The sequence below is a fragment of the Diorhabda sublineata genome, chromosome 6 (assembly GCF_026230105.1).
Source record: "Diorhabda sublineata isolate icDioSubl1.1 chromosome 6, icDioSubl1.1, whole genome shotgun sequence".
NCBI classification, from domain to species: Eukaryota; Metazoa; Arthropoda; class Insecta; order Coleoptera; family Chrysomelidae; genus Diorhabda; species Diorhabda sublineata.
Genome location: NC_079479.1, coordinates 6,533,014 through 6,548,676, shown reverse-complemented (window position 1 = coordinate 6,548,676; position 15,663 = coordinate 6,533,014). Strand labels below are relative to the sequence as shown.

Here is a 15,663-nt window from a genome sequence, read left to right as displayed (position 1 = left end):
AATTTCAAATAAAAAAAATACTGTACGAGCTCAGCAATGGCTTCAAAAGTGTTATCAGACTCTGCCCCATCGAAAATAACCGTTTGTAGTTGTACAGACACTGATGATGGTGAACGTTCTGGTCGAGTTGAACATGAGAAATCTTTTTGTACAGTAGATCAAAAACAACAACGTGTTGATGATTCAGGGCAGTTTTTGGACATGTTTATATGTAATAAATCAAATTTTTGCGTCGATATGTGACAATGAATGAAACATGGATCCATCACTTCACTCCGTAATAATACGTTCATCATCTGAGTGCTCTGCAGACACCACATTCGAAGCGTCCAAAAGCACAACAGTCAGCTGGGAAGGTTATGGATTCAGTATTTTTCAATGCATATGGAATTTTGTTCATCGACTATTTCCAATAGGTAGAGACAAACAATAGCGAATAATACATAGAGTTGTTAGATCTTTTGAATGCATAAATAATATTTCGAAAAAAACCTCTGTTTCACCAAGACAATGCACTGATTCACAAGTCGATGACAACGATGGTTAAATTGAACGAATTACTCTTCGAATTGCTTCCTCATTTACCGTATAGTACATATTTGGCCATCAGTGACCAATACCTATTCGCTGATCTCAACAAATTCCAGCTCAAATGAAGAAGCAATTGCTGAAACTGAAGCCTATTTTGAGGCAGAAAACAAATCCCTATACAAACACGTCATCGAGAAGTTAGAGAGGCGTTGGAATGTTTGTAATGCTCTTGAATGAGATTGAATAAAATCGATTTTTGGCTTAAAAATGTCACTTTCTTAGTCACACGACTTAGTGAGTGATGTGTTATTTTATGTTTAAATTAGCATAAAAAAATGAGAAATTGATTTGATGACTATTTATCTGATAACAATTGGACGTATTAATTCTGTACAACAGGTATACGATTGTCGAATTTTTACAAGGATCCTAAAGGAAGGGACGTTATGGTGAATTCCGTTAAAACATGTAAATGGTGGCGAGCTTTAACGCCGTATCATTCTAAAATGATATATGATGAATTTTTCAAATCAGATGCTGATGCTAGATTAAAATATCTGATAAATCTGGAACTTCTTGGTACTAAAGAGATAAGAAATTATTGTGAGGACTTCAAATTGAATGTTAACCAATATTTTAAGGAGTTTTTAAGAAGGTAAGATCCAATAGAACTCGTTATGTCCTTAATTGAATTATAATAAAATGTACTAATTTGTCTTAGTCCTAGAGTTTCTTTCAGAAAATCCTAAATGTTTTTCTTCGCAGACCACTTTCAAAATATTATTAGTTTCAGTAGATCCCTTGTTCATATATACCTGCCCTATTTTCGAATTTCATCAGATCAAATCGAAATTTCTCCCGTGAACAGCTGGGGGTTCCCGAACCACTTTGGGAATTACTTGTTTATTTCATAATTTTTCTTCCATTATGCTGTGAAATGATGAAAAAATAATGAAGACCCTTAAAACGTTGTTGCAGTAATTATTATTACAGAATTTGTCGAGAGGCTGTATTTTATGTGAATTCTTCGAATATTTTGACATTGCTTCCTTCATCTTCTGCTTCAATATCATACAGCCCAAAAATTCTTCAATTTATTATTAAAAGCAATTTATATATATATATATATATATATATATATATATATATATATATATATATATATATATATATATATATATATAATTAACTGAATTTTCACCCTAACGTCCATTAAATCGTCATTAGCTATTACAAAAATTGTTTAAATTTCTGGAACCTTCGGTATATTTATACTGAACCCACTGTTTATGCGTTATACGTGTTTCGATAACCTGGTTACCATCTCCAGAGGCTGAAGGTAAATTGATAATTTATTAACTTGACCTACCTAAACACATATACTAAATTTTCCCTAACATGCACCAGCGAGAAAAATCTGTTCAGCGTAGAAAATTTCACAATTTTTCCATAACTAATCAACTGTAGAGCAGTGGACTGTAAGGAAAAGGCCCTTTGTCCCCATTTAAACGATTTTTGCATTTAAGAATTTCAATGCATTCAACAATTTATTGTTCGATAATTTTTTAACAATTTTTCATTATTAATGTTTAGTCCACGATTATGACCCTCAGCGTTCTCGGCTATCCCCGGCCATATTTTAAATGAGCTATGTGCTCTTTAAACCGAATATTAACGAACTTCTTAGTTTGCCCAGCAGATTTCTTGTTACAATCATTGAAGCTACTTTCGTGAATACATTCCTTTCCAGATCTAGTACTTTATTTGGTATTTATTTAGTACTTTATCCTTGGGGTTACCCCAACCTTTTCGGTTAATCAACTTAACTACAATTTTCTTATCATAGCTGTTAATAACAGCCACATTCTCAATAGAAATATTTGCCTTATTGTATTTTTCAATGTTAAGTGGAAAATTAATTAAACAATGTACCAGATAATGGAGACTTATGTTGAATACAATGGAAAGAGACAATCTAAATATCCTGCATCAACTTCTAACCTATTCTTATTCTTAATTACTAACGTATCTAAAACTGTAACTGTCCATTATTTTCCATTTTGTAAATAAATTTTATAGATAAGAGTTTTAAAATGAAATCAACATTTGCTTTTTCCATATTAAATATAGCGAAAATATCGACCAAATGTTAGTACCATATCGTGAGAAAATATTGAAGCTTTTCGTTAATCTGCTTTTCAAAGTGACTCAGGAATAGTTTATCCATAAACGGGGATAGGCAATTACACATTCCTCTTGTTGTTACTAAAAGAAAAAAATAATCATACTCGGAAGCTGCTTGTTTCTGTATTTTGGTTCAGATGTTATGCTAAGTAATTTCATTTTTCTTTTTTTGAGCTAATATGGATCAAACATTATGTTTATTTGAAAGAATTGTCTTCGGGGTTGGATCTGTTGTACTTTGACTTTAAAGATTATAAAAAAACATATTAAGTGATACTAATTTATTTTTGCTTTTTTTATTTAGTTCATTGATCAATTGGAAACCCGATTACGAAATACAAATTAGTAATGGTAAGAGACAACTCATAATTAAAAACGATCCTGAATTGTTACATTCGACATGTGAAGATATTATCAAAGAAATTGAAGAAAAAGAAAAATCTGGAATATTTGTGTCAATGGAAAAAATGATAAAAGAGGTAATTTTGTTTTTTTTTATGACAGTTGTTTGTTCAACAAACTATATTTAGTATCTTAAAGCATTAACATTTCTCTTTAATAGATTCTATACCAAATAGATTCCAATGTTAGCACTGAAATCAATTAAGAGAATATATTAACTTGGAATCTTTTACATTTGACCAGACTCTAACGCTTAAAAGAATCAACTTTTTGCAACTTGAATTAATGCAACAGTTTGCTTTGGAAACCAATAAAATATTGCAATTCTTTCTTACCCAAGACAAATAAGGACACAATCCGTAATGAAACATAGCTGACAAAAAATAACAGATGTATTCACCAAAAATCTAGATGGAAGAGGATAATTGAATATTTAACATAACATGTACAGCAAGAAATAATTTAACTGTACCAAAACTCTAAGCGATTATCTTCATAACTTTTTTGGCACTACTGTTTTGTTTTTAAATAGGCGAATATATCGATTGTTCCTATTTCCTGTAGGGTCTACAACGTCCTTACAAAATAACTTTAAATTAGACTTGTAGTTTAAAAGGATTACTGAGGGCATTGATACTTTTCCATACATTCGGCTTCTGAAATTCAAACAACTTGTTAAGAACATGAATCTAGTTTCGAACATAAAAGATTTTGTCATTGTGCCCTTCTCAATCAAGATTTGACACAAACTTCGCGATAAAAACTAAACTCCAAATTGTACCAATCACACTTAGAATAAAGATATTTCCAACAAGAATGTAATTGAAGTAAATTTCCTCAAAGTAATATTCTTTGACTTTATATTGCACACCAGATCTACAAACAAAGAATTATATCAATAATCAATAAGCCTTCACAAAAATCTAGCTTCAAAGTCCACGATGCTACAAGGGCCCTTGAATGATCCATAAATATCTGCCGCGCCCTCCACTTTTGAACCTTATACAACTCAAAGCCATGAGGATATCATATAGGCTGGATATCCTCAACGAATTGCAGACTGGAGTAAATGACCATGACGCAGGGTACAAGTGAATGTCCCGTCATTTTGATGGGTAGTGACCAAATGACACTTTCGATCGTTGATAATAAGGTCTAACAGAGAAGAGTGAATGGGAAGCTTTAAGCTGGATCTAGTACATGGATGATTCCATGATGAATTGTTTGACAAGAGCAGGCTTCTGCAGAGGACACCCCAAAATGAGTTAATTTTCTCACTTATGGAGTATGGTACTGTAGACATGCGATACTTAATCGACGCCATAGAAACACACAAATATCAATATGTTCAGACAGCTGAGTCGATATAAGACCCATTACAGCTGAAACGGTGTGCTCTAGGCTTGTACTGGAGTGCAAAAGAGACAGTTTGAGTGCGCTGTCATTAGAGCAATAAGGATGGAATCAGTAAAACCAACAATAGGTCCATTGGAGTTGCCAAATGTGAAGGTATTACATCTCTTAGTATTTCCGAAGATGGATGAAAATACCTAGCAAAAGACAAGCGAATGCAGATATACATGGGTATTCTGCTTCTGTTATCAATCAACTGCTCAAATTAAATAGATGCGAACCTTACTGATCTCTGTCCTTTTAACTGAACAAGGTCATAAGTTCAAATACTTAGGCAAACCTAGTGATGTTAAAGGGCTCAAACCAAGGTGTCTAATTAACTTTTCAACCATAAACATATGAAGTCGAAGCTTCTATGAAATGTACAAATCAAATGTAGCTATTATATAAACAAGTCAATCTAAATTACTTCATATGATTACTGATGATCGTGGTATGGAGACAATAATCCGAAATATTCATGTATTCAAAAAGAAATTCTAAAGCAAAGTAGAAAATACCATAATCTTCTCTGAGAACCCCCCAAGTGCTGAAAAGATGCCTCAAAAGTATCAGCAATAGAATTTTGATCCCATTTATTAGGGAATTCCACTAAAATATCAACAGGACCATTAAGAACAATTATTCCAAATTTTATGATTTATTAAGACAAATTTTTACATACCCATTTGAGAGTCACCAGTTGGTTCAGGTTTAACGAATAACAATGTAATATCAGCATATGGTACTGATGATTTAGTATCATCCTTATCTACATCAGACTCCCTTTCAACTTCATTTTCTTCTATAGGATCTTCCTAGTATTCTTCATATCTCCAACCTCTTCTATATCAGGCTCCCCTTCAACTACCACTTTATCTTCTTCTATAGTATTTTCCTCGGCGTAAGACACTATTTTTCCTAAAATAAATGAAAAAGTATGATACAACTTTAATCACAGAACCTTTCTTTTATGTATAGGTGGACTTAAAATTGGGAGATTATAATATTTTAGTTTGCTGATTTATAAAAATTTTATACTTATTTATTTTCAGATAAATTTTTACCATTATGAAGTTTTTCTTACTATTTATAAAATGATAGAACAATACCAGAAGGTTTCGAATGATAAATTCATTGAAATGCTCTTGTTTTTAAAAAAATACACTCGATTTGAAGCACCCAGTCAAAGAGAAAAGGAAGAATGGTACATCACATTCCCTGACACCCAAATTTTAGATCCTCTCTCCGAATTTCGATTACCATTTACCACCATTTTGTTCACAATGGACATTTGGAGTATATTGAGACCAGAAATAAGTTTGAAGTCTTATGAAATTTGGTTCCAAGCGACAACGATACTGAGAAAGAATCTGAAAAATGATGATATTTGTGTTTATGCTGTAAAACAAGTGGTGAGTTATTTTAATTGTTTTAAAACTCAAAGTATCATAGTACAAAACTGAATATTTTCATCAATATTATCTATAAAGCATAGATAAATATTTTTGTTTACTCACATACTGTTTCGCAGTCTAATTGTGCTGTTTTATTTTTTACATGTTTTTTCCAAGTGAGCTTCTGCTCAAGATGGAGGTATATTCTTTTTGCGACTGGAATTTGTGCTTTGTTTATAGTTATTGAGGAGCAAACATTTTGGCGACGAAATGATTTGATGTTGCCAATTGGTATACCATTCGTTGAGTGAGTCAAGTTGATTTTGAAAGTATTCAGAGGATCGTCACTTGAAGCTAGGATAGCTACATCATCATAAAATTAAGATTTTTTTGGTGTTGTCGGTTACTGGTACAACCGATAAGTATATGAGATGGAGTAGTGGTTCCGAGACACTTTTCTAGTGAACACTAGCTTTGATGATATAGAAGTCAGGTTCATGATCGGAGAATTTAATCGAGAAATGTATATTTGGTAAATAAGATTTGGAGATTTGATTGGCAGCTTTTTAAGTTGTATATTAAGTTTACATGCCACACCTTGTCGAAGGAATGAAATATATCAATAAGGCCTGTCAGTACTTTTTGTCTTCGAGTCCTTTCATTTATTTTTTTTTTTCGTGATGATTTATTTTGATTTAGGTCACTTTATAAAGAATTAGGTAAAAAATTGACGTTTCGACTTATTTCGGACTGTATGAAAATATTTTTATTAAAGGGTTTAAGAAGTGAAAAAGTAAAGAAAATTATTTCATTTTTAACCCATGAACTTGTTGCGATTTGGAGTGATGTTATTGAAATTCGAATTGGTGTTTAGGCAGTCCAGTCTGTTTAGGAATTCGTGTTGAATGTAAATTCTTTTTAGCAAAAGTCGCTCAAGGCTTTTGCTTACTGTACAGGCTGATAGGTCTATAAGATGAGGTCTCGCTTAGAGGCTTACATGGTTTCTGCATTATGATCTCGACGTCGATAAATAATGAATTAAAAAATATAATTATTGGGTTTTCTGTTTCTTAACTTTTCTTAATCGAGACATGCCTATATTGAATTTCCTCTACTGGATTGCGGTGTCGCAATGAACTATTCTGATAGATAACTATGTCGTTGGTAATTGTTGTTGATAATTGTAATATTGTATGAATTTATGTAACTCTGCTCTATGGCTTATTTTTTTTAATTTCCTGTGAACACACACTCGATTTCCATAGCCTATCACCAGGTTAGGAGGTATACGGAGACTCTACATAACATAATTACAAATAAATAATCTGTTCTAAGTAATAAAAATCATAATAAAGTTTTTTGCAGGGTTTCTCTATATGCTTTTCCCAAAAACAAAATTCTTTCTCTTGTATAAATATTGTTCAATATGATTTCTATTATAATTGTTGTTCCTGTCCTGAGTATATTGACTTATCAATTATCCACGATTGTTTTGTTCTCCTCACCAATTCCTTTTTCTAACTACTGAAAATCATGGTTTATCTTCTCTTATCCTAAAATCATTATAAATTATAATTTAAATAAATGTTTTATTATAATAATTTCTAGAAGTTTCATTATTCTATAGGTCTCCAGTGGAATTCTTGGAAACAACCCCTCGAATAATTGGACTCTTTATTCCAAATTTGAAGATTTATTTCATGAAGTTGATAAATGCATCCAACACATATCAGATTTAGAAAGAGCCACATCTGCTGCTTATCATTTAATGAACTATACACCAGATGGTGAGTGCTTATATTTAATTTAAAATAGTTTTTTTTTCTGTACGAGAGGAAATCCTCATGGACACCCGGCGGTATTGTCACGTAGTGGCGAACTCTCATCGACTAAAACCTCCTTGTGCTCTCGCACTTTGCAATAGTATCCGCTCTCGCATTACATTATTGCTATCTCTGGAAGAGATTTGTTCTTGCGTCAGCCTGTCCGTCATACCTGTCTTTTCTCTTTTTTACTTACTGCTTCATAGGAGCCAGCACTGCGATTACCCCTACTCTTTCGGCAGATACAGTCCGGTAGATACTGTCTATGCGGATAGCCAGCTTCCTGTGTAGTCGGGTCAGCTTTTCGATAGAAGTTTTTCTTAGGTAGAAGTATACTAATTATCATAAACTATAAACTGCTTATTCTAAGAACAAAACTGTAAAGATAACCATTTTTACATGTTCTCACATAAGACAGGTTACTGACAAAAAGGAAAATAAAGCATAAAGGGTAAACAACTCGCAGAGGATAATGGCTAGTCACGTGCTGAAACTATATTCTCCTATTGGCCGATTTGGATTTGGCGGATTTTGAAACTGAAAAAGGCTTAACTGCCTTTAGACTTGACAGATATTTCAACTAAACCTCAGCTCTGACCTCAGAATACTTTAGGATGTGGCGGGATTTGCTACAAAATAACAGTTGTACTGAATTCAGCATAGAAAAATCTATAAGAAACAATATCAAATTCAATTACGAAAAAATCTGGACTTTGCGGTTTTTGATTCCAGGTGCCTCAAATATATAAACCAGTTTTCCTATAAAGAATGTTACGTATAAATATCAAAAATTTCATAAATCTTATGTCCACAATAATGAATTTTTTTTTAAACTGAGCTTGCTACTGATGTACTTAAAATAATAATTTCTTGTAATTTTTGGTAAACTGTAAATTTAGATAATTGTTAACTTTTTTGCAGGTGCCGATAAAGTGTTAGCTGCTAAATTGAGTTTTAAATACGCCTCTATCTATAGAAATAACCATTTAAATGATCCCGAAGTAGAGCGAGCTTATCTCAAAGTTAAAAATAAATTTTATGGTTTATCAGTATGTAGCATTTTGCACAGATATAATTTGGCAAAGGAAACATATCTCAAACTAGTTACGCAACCTCAGTGTCTTATTGAAAGCCTTTACATGGATGAAAGCATTCCTAAATATGCAGGAACTTTTTGTTTGGCATATTCAGGTAACCTAAGATTTCTATATCATCCAATATTCCCTAATAATTTGTGACGATCGACAAGGTAACCATTTATTAATGTGAATTTACTTTTCAGATATTAATAATGCAGTTGACGCTTTAGCAGAGCTATTTAATTTGGATATAGAAGAAATACGTTTGGATATACTGAATCGTTGGTTGAGTAGTTCCTATATGGAATCCGACATGGATACCACTTTATATTTTACACCTATTGTGTCAAATAATACAAACAATAACATTGAGAAAGATAATTTGAAAAGAGCTGTATATCTATGTTCCAGTGGAGATCAGCAAACTTGGCGAACTTATCTTTTAAGAGTGGGATTAAATGAAGTCGAAGACGAACATAAAAACGTCGCGTTTAAAGCTAGAGCTTTGAAATGTTTTTGCGCCCTTACAGACGAGATTACTATAACGGAATTAACTAAATTGCCATATAATGAATTTTTGTAAGTAGTGGTATAATGTTAACAATTACTGATTTGAAAATATCCCGTTTTAACTATCTGGAACAATTCACCATCTTTATACATCCCATTTCATTTCAACACGACTTTTATGTCCCCGTTTCTCAATTTAACCTACAGGATTTGTTAGCTTGGTATGAACACGAGAAACTTCGTTGTGATCGATCACGTGGTCAAACAAAAAAAATATTCACAAAATTATATATAGTCACTGTTTGTTATAAATGAGGCATTATAGTTACGTTGAGCAAATACATGAACCACACAATAGGTTTTGTGTCTATTTGGAAACATTTATGCCATTTAGGTCCATAATTTTATATCGAGGAACAAAAGAACAGTCAAAAGAGTCGATTTGGAAACATTTCTAGTTTCGTCCATGATTTTACATCGAGAAGATAAAAGAACAGTCAAAACATTGAAATGAAAAGAAAATTTACACGAAAGATGGAGAGGATGGTGTTTCCATTGGATTTGTTAGGTTAAGCACATCCATATGAGCTGTCAGAAGAAAAGTCGCAGTGATCGATCATCAGGAAAATAAAATATCTACAAAATGATATTCACCGACTGTTTGTTGAAAATTATGCACAACTGTATACATGGACTAAATACATGAACCACAGGAGGATGTTTCACAAGTTTTGGCGTCGATTTGGTACTCACTCACTCACTGTTTATTAAAAATGAATATTGAACAAATATATGAAACTGTTCAGAATGTTTCACGTTTTTTTGTGTCGTTTTTGAACCACTTAGGTCCATAATTTTACATCAAGAAAAGAAAAGAACATACAAAACAATGAATTAAAAAAAATTGAAAATATGAAGTATCAGACGAAACATCATATTGTTCATTTAAGTGACTAGCACTGAAAAATCTCCTTAAAAAGATAATCGCTGAATGTAGGTACGAATAGGGCATAGAATTTTACAATAATTAAACATATGAACAAGGGTAAAAGGTTTCACAAATTTTTGCATCGATTTGCAACAATTGGTGAAAGTTGTGTGTATAATTTTACATCGAGAAATCAGTACAGTTAAAAAAAGATTAAAAAGAGCAACACTCTAAAAAGAGGATTGGTCATATTACAGCATTGAATCGATGAGTTTAGGAAAAAGAATGCCATTAAAGTGTTATTTCTTCCCCCTTTCTTCGTATAGTCCCTTCAGATGAATAATTTTACATTTTGAAAAAGATGAAAGTGATAAAAGCTTCCCTAAAATAGTGCCGTCTTGCTATAAATTTTGTACCAAAATAATTTAAGATCAATGGAAAAGTACAATATAGGGATTATTGAAGGTGTATTTGTGTTTTTTAATAAGTGTATTTGAATTTTTTTGTACTTGTAGTTTATTCAATTTTGATTTACAGGAACTACATAGATAAACTAACATTGTTGAGCGAATTGGAAACTTTGAGTATTTTCTTGAATATAGAAACTTTGCAACAATATAACAAAAGAGAATTGTTGAAAAAGTTATCCGTTATGGGTAAACCGCTCGCAATAAAATGCATGGGAGATATCTGTATTACTTATTTTCTACAAGAAGACAAATATTGGGAATATATTGTCAATAGTTCTATCAAATTAGAAATGGTAAGTTGATACCATTTATTTTTGGTATCCATTTAACTTTCTTATCCAGCATTCTTAATAATTAGACTCTTAAGCTGGAGCTTTCCTTTGATAGACACAACATTAATATTAAAAGAAGGAAACCAAAAGAAAAACACTCTGGGAGTGTCTTCTAAGCTAGGTATTAACTTTAACTTGATAGAAAAAGTATTTGGATCCAAATGGAACCTACCTAGAAAAGACATTATTGTCACGGAATGTACAGGATGCGAATAGGTGTATTATAAACTGGGACTACATTCTGTAGGTAGAAGAATGAAACTCCTGCTCTAGAATGTTTAACTGTTTACTGCCTCAGAAAGCACAGGATGAGATCAGTTGTAACAGAAATTGAGACAGCAGATTCTGTGGGGAGGAGATGAAACTCTAGTTTTCCTAGGTCTAGAATGTTTTACATTGTTTACTGCCTTAGAAAGCACGGGATGAGATCGGGTGTATCAGGAACTGAGACTGTAGATTCTGTGGGGAGGAGAATGAAATTCCAGGTCACCTAGTTCCTGTTGCAAACATACTGAAAATTGTTTTAGAAATGTAGAAGCGAATATCTAAACTTCTCAAGCCACATATTGGAGTTAATAAGAACTGGGAGGCGATTTTCTGATATAGGATAGAGAGGATACTAGAGATTTTTTTCTTCTATCACAAATCTTCCACACTTACACTATATAAATATTGATATTTCTTTATACTCAGTAAAAATTAACATTTTATTGTGTATTTTTCTCTAAATTATTGAAAACGATCTAATTGGACGGCATCTAAAATCATTATTTAAAAACGTGTGTTTTTATTTTTAGATTGAAGAACTTAAAATCTATGTTGAGTTCCTTAAAGATAAATGTGATAAATATTATTACATCAGAGCTTGGCAGGCTTTGGTGGATAAATCCTTCCAACAAATTCCAAATGATGATCAATTAGAACAAACTTTGATTAATAACTTTCTAATGATACAGGTAAGTTATTGCAGAGGATTGGTTCAAGAGAGTTTTCCTTGATTTCTTTTGATTTTTAACTAAATTTAAATTATTTGGAAAGAAGAAAATTGAGACTCGATTCACGTTGTAATTTTTTAAGTAAATTTTTTTGTATCTTATCTAAGTAATAAATGAGATCAATATTTTGGGTGTGAAGACTAATTAAAGGCTGAGTCATAAACTTGACTTTCCGTTTGCCGTTGTCGTTTGCTAGCACAACATTGGAAACATTGAAATACATAAGACTATTCATAAGTGCCGTTTGTTGATCGGTCTACCGTTGGAGACTTTCCACATAAACGAATTTTATATTTTTCCGTCGGCCGATCGTAGCAACTTTCATAGCAATAGAAAATAGCCAATCTCATCCGTTTGCGTTTTTCACGTGACTTTGACGTATGACGTTAATGCGTGATGTTGGGGTGATTTATCTTTCTGTTTGTTTTTTTCTGGTAGTCTTTTGGCTTTGCTTGTTTTTATTTCGTTATTTTCCATAATATCGTCCATAAATACCGGATAACAAACAAACTACAAAAATGTCACGAAAAAAAAAGCAGTACACACGTCACATAATTTTTAGGCCAACACATCACAAATAGACTATATCAAAGAAGAATCAATGGGAAGATAACCCAAAACCATATTGTAGAGAGCGGTGATGTATAAATATCTTTGTAAACACTCAGACAAAATATAACAGAAGCGATAGAGACAAGACCCAACGAAAAGAGAAACACTATACCGCAGTTCACCAAGAAAGTTAATGAATTGGCAAAGAGAAGAAGGGAACACACATAAAATACATTTATAATAGAACGCTGGACGAGAATGAAAAGTACAAAACTGTCAAAAATCGAACAAACAACTACATAAAGAAGGAACACTGGGAAACATTCTCATCAGAATTGAAGATGTTCTTATACGGTGGTCAGAAGAAGGTGTAATATATGCTATGTAAAAGAAACAAAACAAGTTACTGAGGACGTAGAAGTAAATGACATTACAGTAGAAGAATACATTAGGTACTTTGAAAGTGATGACAATACAGGGATAGGGATCTCAGTGAATGATAATCATAATAAAATAGATATAGAGAAGTTGAAGCAATAATAACAAAATTGAAAAATTGAGAAGCAACTCGTACTGATAATATAAATAATGAGTTAATCAAGTATAGAGGAGAGGAACTGAAGAAGGACCTCGTCACCTTTTTTCAGGTTATAATATCCGGTGTCTACAGTACCAACTTAAATATATCCATACCTATACATAAAATAGAAGCAAAAAGAGATTTCAACAATTTTAGAAATATAACTTTTTAAAGTGTTCAGCACATCCATGTTAACATGTTTTGTTGACCTCACTAAGTCTCAGATAAAGTACAATTGAGGGACATATTAAAGATTGTAGAGAAGAACAATATAGAACATTATCATAAAAATATTATCAAAGAGCTGAACAACGGAACTGTAAGAAGGATTAAATATAGAATGGGAATGTTTAAAAAATTATAGATTCTGACCAGGATAACTAAGTTGGAATTTCTGGAACCTTTGGCGATATTCATATTGAATATACTGTTTACACCAACACTAAAAATTACACTGTCTGTGTGTTTACCTTCAGTCTCTGAAGACGATAACTTGGTTATCGAAACGCGCGCCAGACAGTTTAATTGTTAGTGTTGTTGTGGTGGTGGTGTAAACAGTATATTCAGTATGACCATGATAAGACAGGCATATAGCTTTACGACTACACTATTTAATTTTATCATAATCATAGAAAGCGTCAATAAGGTCATCGCAGGTTACAGAATCTGAGATCGATCGTTAAAAGTGTTTTATAGGTGATAGTACTTGTGACAGAGAATAAAGATGGCTTACTTCACAGAATGAAGGCGATGATGAATAAATATAATATGATCATTTTTATTAAGAAGGCTCATTTAATGGTCATAGCCAAAGATCCGATTAAATATAAACTAGCTGTCGAGAAAAATGAAATACGAACTCAAGCGATAAAAATATCAAGGGTCAGCAGATATTGAAGAAAGATACTATGGAAAAACAATTAAAAGCAATCTATTAAACATACTTGAGACCTATTCTCGAATTTGCAACGGAAACGAAAGTCGAAACAACAAGAAGTATAATGAAGACGACTGAGATGTGGTGAAATAGATTATAGAAGGTAAATGAGGTTGGGGAGATCGTGTCTGAAGACTAGTCATGGTGTGAGAGATGCATCTCAACGTCTCAAAAGCGCAAAAAGAGACTCAATATTTGAAATTAAATAATATAGATCTCTATTAGAAGAAAAAGAAGTCAGAAGAACATTTGTTTCTGTAGAAAGTTCTAAGGAATTTTTTAAATGGTAAAAAATATAATGTAATAAAAGTACTTACTCTATCCGTTATGTAGTTTGGGGTAGGTTTGAAATTAATTATACGAATGTCTTATGATTACTCTCAAAATATGAACTCCACAATAAAATTTATTTGAGAGATATTTGAAAGAATAATCTTGGTGAATTCGCCTCTTTAGAAGGGTTATTTAGTTTGTGAAGGAGTTTCTAATTATTAGTATATTTTCTTTCACAGCAGTCTAACATATACTTTTTCAGTCATGCCCGGTTTCCTTCTCCTTAAATTATGAAAAAATTATACAGAATTGTATTAATTTGGGAAAGAATGAATATGCTGTTCTTTTACTTCAGTATATACCTGAAGAGAAACGAAAATTATTTCAAAATGTAAGTATATATATATATATATATATATATATATATATATATATATATATATATATATATATAAATTTTAAAAATTGTGTCATAAATTACATTTTTTTAAACTTTCATCTATATTGATTTCCTGTGTTTTAGAGTATATTTAAATGTCAAAACTTATGCTCAAATTTAGATAATTTGGAGAAGAAAGGATTATGGGGAACTCGCAATGTAAGTAACATATGAAAATAAAGAATTGTGGAATTTTTGGAAAAAGGTTTATGAAATAGTTCCTCTTCAGTACCATATACCTATATTTGTTTATAAACGTTAAAAATCTACTTAATAGTCATGAGATAAAAGGTTTTCACATAAATATTTTTACTCGCTATAAAAAAAAATAATTTCAGCTATTGAATTCACAATTTTTGAAAAAATTTAAAATATTGGTGGATCAAGTTATTCAAACAAAACAATTTAAAAAATTGTAAATCCTTTGTGAGAATTTTTTATCTAAAAAAACATTTTATGTATTATTGTTTTGACATTTTTGCTTAAAATATACTTTACATAATTTTTATTTTTCAGTTCAAGAATGAACTTCAGATCTTCAATATGTGCGAATAAAGTAATACCTGTTTAAGTTATAAATATTCTGTTTATTTATTCTACAGTACCAACTACACTTGCATAGTTTATTGAAATAATATTTTGATATGTTAAATATATTTTTAATAATAAAATAATTTGCAATTATCCTTGTTGAATTAATTTAGATTTAAAATTTATTATCTAACGAACCTTCTAAAATAGATATGAAACCAATAATGAGGCCAAGTCCAACAAAAGTAAATTTATTGATCTGCTGAGTTTCAGATAGAATTCTTGGGGTGCTCGAAGCCACGGCAGCG

The 15,663-nt window shown here is 31.6% G+C and overlaps 1 protein-coding gene across 3 annotated transcripts in view; it reads left to right on the top strand.

Annotated features, from left to right (window-relative positions):
* Positions 1-15,446, top strand: part of LOC130445621 (uncharacterized) — a 40,233-nt gene extending 24,787 nt beyond the window's left edge. For all 3 annotated transcript variants that reach the window (XM_056781355.1, XM_056781354.1, XM_056781356.1), the window contains exons 21-31: positions 931-1,186; positions 3,020-3,194; positions 5,565-5,924; positions 7,534-7,693; positions 8,651-8,920; positions 9,012-9,387; positions 10,784-11,009; positions 11,846-12,004; positions 14,648-14,776; positions 14,909-14,983; positions 15,341-15,446. In XM_056781355.1, the coding sequence (XP_056637333.1) occupies positions 931-1,186; positions 3,020-3,194; positions 5,565-5,924; positions 7,534-7,693; positions 8,651-8,920; positions 9,012-9,387; positions 10,784-11,009; positions 11,846-12,004; positions 14,648-14,776; positions 14,909-14,983; positions 15,341-15,379 (2,225 nt within the window). In that variant the 3' untranslated portion in view covers positions 15,380-15,446. The remainder of the gene's footprint in view (positions 1-930; positions 1,187-3,019; positions 3,195-5,564; positions 5,925-7,533; positions 7,694-8,650; positions 8,921-9,011; positions 9,388-10,783; positions 11,010-11,845; positions 12,005-14,647; positions 14,777-14,908; positions 14,984-15,340) is intronic.
* The last annotated feature ends 217 nt before the right edge of the window (positions 15,447-15,663 follow it).